The sequence below is a fragment of the Lipotes vexillifer genome, unplaced genomic scaffold (assembly GCF_000442215.2).
Source record: "Lipotes vexillifer unplaced genomic scaffold, Lipotes_vexillifer_v1.1 scaffold835, whole genome shotgun sequence".
NCBI lineage: Eukaryota > Metazoa > Chordata > Mammalia > Artiodactyla > Lipotidae > Lipotes > Lipotes vexillifer.
Genome location: NW_006774135.1, coordinates 854,032 through 858,882, shown reverse-complemented (window position 1 = coordinate 858,882; position 4,851 = coordinate 854,032). Strand labels below are relative to the sequence as shown.

Here is a 4,851-nt window from a genome sequence, read left to right as displayed (position 1 = left end):
TCCTCCCCCCTTCCTCCTCCCCCCTTCCCCTCCCCACTTCCTTCCTTCCTTCCCTCAGCCCTTCACTCACACAACTGACACTCAGATGTTCCTCAAGCATCTCCTATGAATTGAGTCCTGGCGAGGCAGCAGGGGCTCAGCACCCAGGACAGGCGAGAGGGAGGGCCCCAAAGCCCCGCTGGGGTGCCTGCTGTTTGGACAGTGGCTTCTGCATGAGCTCAGGGTGCTCACCTCCTGTCTTCATTGCGCCTGCAGCTTTGACCCCCCTGGGCCCATGCCAGCCGGCATGTCCTGTGAAGTGCTTGTCACCTTCAAGCCCACGGTGAGTGTTGAGCCCAACACCAAGCCGTGGAAAAGGGGGTTTTCTCACCCTGCCGCAAGAGGGTGGTGGGTGGAATCGGGGTCTCCGCTGCCCGCCAGGCTCCACAGAGTGCTGTGATGGAGGAGGGACACACCTCAGAAGGGGTCACGCAGGCCCCCGTTAGGCTGTTTTATGCCCCAAACATATTGGAATGTTCCTCAATGCCAGCAGGGTGACAAGGCAGCTCCTCTGCGTCGCTGGCTGCCAGGTGTGACCGCTGGTGCTAGCGGGTCCGAGGGGGGCGCACTCCGTGGACCCCTCCCTCGGGCGGGGTGTGGTGGCTGTGACTGTGCGGACAGCACATGTCACTGTGGAAGGCTGCGAACATGGGGGTGGTTGGGTGGTTTTACTTTTTAGGTAAACAAAGATCTGGAAGGAAACGTCTCGTTTCTGGCTCAGACGGGCAGGTTTTCCGTTCCACTGAAATGTTCAGCGAAGAAATGCTCCGTGAGTTCTCACCAAGTGTCCGGGTTGGGAGGGTGGGTGGCCGGGGCCTGAGGCGTCCAGCCTGGGGAGGTGGGCACCCGCGGCAATGCTGGAAACGTCCAGGCGAGTCCTGCACTGGGTGGAGCCCAGGTTTCAGGAACCCCGGGTCAGAGGAGACCCTGCTCCTCCTGGAAGCTCTGTGGGGTCCCTTTGATTCCTTTCTTTTTTTGAGCTATAGTTGCCCTGCTGCATCTTACATCCCCAGACCTTATAACTGAAGTTTGTGCCTTTGGACCCCCTTCACCCATTTTGCCCACCTCCACCCCTGCCTCTGGGAGCCACCATCTGTTTTTGTATCTGTGAGTTCCACGTTTTTTAGATTCCACGTATAAGTGCAATCATACAGTATCTGTCTTTTCTGCCTGACTTATTTCACTTAGCTCAGTATCATCCAGGTTGTTGCAAATAGCAAGGTTTCCGTTTTAATGGCTGAATAACGTTCCATTTTATATGTACCACATTTTCTTTATCCATCCATCCATCGATGGCCGCTTAGGTTGCTTCCATGTCTTGACTTTTGTAAATAGTGCTGCAGTGAACATGGGCATGCACACAACTCTTCTGATGATACCAGTTTCATGCCTTTGGATAAATACCCAGAGGTGGAATTGCTGGATCATATGGTAATTCTACTTTTAATTTTTTGAGGAACCTCCATACTGTTTTCCATAGTGGTTGCACTAATTACATTCCCACCAACAGTGCACGAGGGTTCCCTTTTCTCCACGTCCTCTCCAACACTTGTTATCTCTTTCTTTTGGATAATAGCTATTCCAACGGTATAAGGTGATATCCCATTGTGGTTTTGATTTGCATTTCTCTGATGATTAGTGATACTGACCACCTTTCATGTACCTGTTGGCCATTTGGATGTCTTCTTTGGAAAAATATCTATTCAGTTCCTCTGCCCATTTGTAAATCAGATTGTTTGTTTTTAGGGTTTTTTTTGCTATTCAGTTGTGTGAGTTCTTCATATATTTTGGATATTAACCCTTTATCAGTTGTGTGATTTGTAAATATTTTCTCCCATTCCATAGGTTGCCTTTTCATTTTGTTGGTGATTTCCTTTGCTGTGCAGAATTGATTTTTTCTTTTAATTAAGAGAAGTTTCGAAGTGATGAGGAGCAGAAAGAATAGTACAAAGTGTGTCCACGGACCCGTTTCCAGTCCAGTCATTGTCAACATTTGCCCCACTTGCTTCGGCTGTGTCTACCTGTCTGTTTTTGCTGGCCCACTTCGAAGTGACTTGGCAATATCACAGCACTCAACACCCATCCTTATAAAATGCCAGCATATGCCTCTAGAATAAAATTAGCCACATTCCTAGCTATCTCCTGTCGCCCAGTGCACATTCAAATGCACTGAAATGCCCCCAAACCAGCTGCTATAACTGTGATGTTTTAAGCTGGGACACAGTCAAGCTCACGCATTGCCTTTGATTATTAGGTTCTTCAGTCTCTGTTTCTTCAGGCTTTAGTTGTGGTAAAATACACATAGCATAGAATATACCATCTTAACCATTTCTCGGTGCACAGTTCAGGGCTGTTAAATACTTTCACACTGTTGGGCGGCCCTCACCGGAACTCCTCGTTTTGCCAAACCGTCCCCGTTAAACACTCCCTCCAGCCCCTGGCGACCTCCATTCTGCTCTCTGTCTCTACAAACTTGATGACTCTAAGTGCCTTATATAAGTGGAATCACATGCTATTGTCCCTTTTGTGACTGGCTTACTTCACTGAGCACAGTGCCCTCAAGATCCATCCGTGTTGTGGCCTGGGTCAGAATTTCCTTCCTTTTTCAGGCTGGTTGCTATGGAGGGCTTTGCCTCTGTCACTTTGCTCTTGCTTTCATTGCCGTGCAGCTCTTCTGTCCCTCATTTCCTGCGCTGCTGTCTTTATGTTGATTTTATGCAGTGAAGTGTTTAAATTCCTTTCTCATCTCCTTTTATGTATTTTCTTTGCGGTTTCAGTGAGGATCACATTTAACATCCTAGAGTTATAACAGTCTGACTTGGGTTGGTATTAGCTGACTTCGACAGCTTACGAAAACTCTGCTGCTTTACGACTTTGCTCCTACTCTGCGCAGTCATTGATGTCACAGAATTACATTTGTATAACTTGTGTGTCCAGTAACATGAACTAAAATTTTTAAATGCATTAGTTTCTCAAGTTATGTAGAAAACAAAATGTGGTGTTACAAACCAAAGTTACAGTAACACTAGCTTTTGGACTAATAATTGCTTTATAAAATAATGTATTAGTGTTTTAAACCATGTAGGAACTAAAAGTGCAGTTACAAACCATTGCGACAGTGACACCAGCTTCCATAATTGCGCGTGCGTTTCCCTCTGCAGAGCTTGGAGTGAGCTTGGAGTTACTGTCTGGGGCCCTTTCCTCTCACCTGCGGGGCTCGCTGGGGCATTTCCTGCAGGCGAGTCTGTGGTGAGGAACTCCCGCAGCTTTTGTCTCTCTGGGACTGACTTGATTTCTTCCTCACTCTTAAAGGTCGTAGGATTCTCGACTGACGTTTTTCTTCCTCGAGCACTTTGAGTAAATGGGCGCGGCCCCCTCTCCTCCAAAGAGTCTGATGAGAAACCTGCCCAGAATGTTCCTGAGGCTCCTTGTGTGTGACGGGTCATTTCTCTCCTGCTGCTGTCAAGATTCTCTCTCTTTCTCTGGCCTTTAACAGCCCGATTAGAAGGTGTCTCAGCACGAGTCTCTTTGAGTTCGTCCTACTTGGGGTCTGTTGAACTTCTTGCATGTTTATATCATACCTTTCATCAAATGCGGGAAGCTTTCGGCCATTTTTTGCCGTATTCTCTCTCTGCCCTTTTCTCCCCTCCTCCTAGGACCCCACAATGCATATAGTGGCCCCTTGATGGTGTCCCACAGACCCCTCAGTCTCTGTTCACTTTTCTTCAGCCTTTTTCCTTCCTGTTCCTCAGCCTCGATGACCCCATTGTCCCATCTTCAGGTTCCCGGATTCTGTCTTCTCCCTGATCAGATCCACCTCTGAATCCTGCTACTGAGTTTTCACTTCAGTTCTGGTACTTTTCAGCTCCAGATTTTTGTTGTTGTTTCTTTTCAGAAACATTGGTATTTCCATTTTGTTCACACATCATTTTCTTGACTCCCTTCACACCTTCCTTTACCTCCTTTACCTCTTTGAGCATCTTTAAGACAGTTGTGTTAAAGTCCTGGTCAAGTAGACCTGCCATCAAGTCCTTTTCAGGGACAGTTTCTGTTGATATATTTTTTCTTTGAATGAATCATACTTTCTGTTTCTTTGTATGATTGTGGAGCACTGGACATTTGAATCTAATAATGTGGTAACTCTGGAAATCAGAGTTTTCCCCTTTTCCAGGGTTTGCTGTGTTTTGTTACTGTTTCTGTTTGTTTGCTTTTCGATTGCTGTCAGCTCTCTCTGTGCTGAGGATCAGCCTGAGATGTAACCTTACTGTCTTCCCAGGTCTCTTCTGAGCCTTTCCCTAGGCGTGCCTGGTCAATTCCTGGTTTCCCCTGTATACGTCCTAACCTTTAATAACTGACTCACAAATGAGGAAAAAGAGAAAAATGAAGGAGGGGAGGAAAAAAAGTGTGCTGGCCCTTTAAGTCCCCTGGAGTCACTTCAGGAGAGGGGGAGGGGCATGTGACAATGGGACAGGAGCAGCAACTATGTAGTTCCATTTTTAATCTTTTGAGGAACCTCCACACTGTTTTCCACAGTAGCTGCACCATCTTACATTCCCACAAACAGTGCACAAGATTTCCAATTTCTCCACGTCTTCACCAGCACTTGTTGTTTTCTGGGGTTTTTTGACAGGAGCCATCCTGATTGGTGTGAGGTGGTGTCTCATTGTAGCTTTGATTTGCATTTCCCTGATGATTAGTGATGTTGAACATCTTTTCATGTGCTTGTTGGCCATGGGTATGTCTTCCTTGGAAAAATGTCTGTTCAAGTCCTTTACCCATTTTTTTTTTTTTTTTTTTTTTTTTTTTTTTTTT

The 4,851-nt window shown here is 46.6% G+C and overlaps 1 protein-coding gene across 1 annotated transcript in view; it reads left to right on the top strand.

The window, feature by feature from the left end:
- The window catches only part of CFAP74 (cilia and flagella associated protein 74), a 66,361-nt gene that overhangs the window by 27,071 nt on the left and 34,439 nt on the right, over window positions 1-4,851 (top strand). Inside the window, exons 13-14 of the mRNA XM_007448974.1 lie at window positions 256-322; window positions 719-808. Coding sequence (XP_007449036.1) covers window positions 256-322; window positions 719-808 — 157 coding nt within the window. The remainder of the gene's footprint in view (window positions 1-255; window positions 323-718; window positions 809-4,851) is intronic.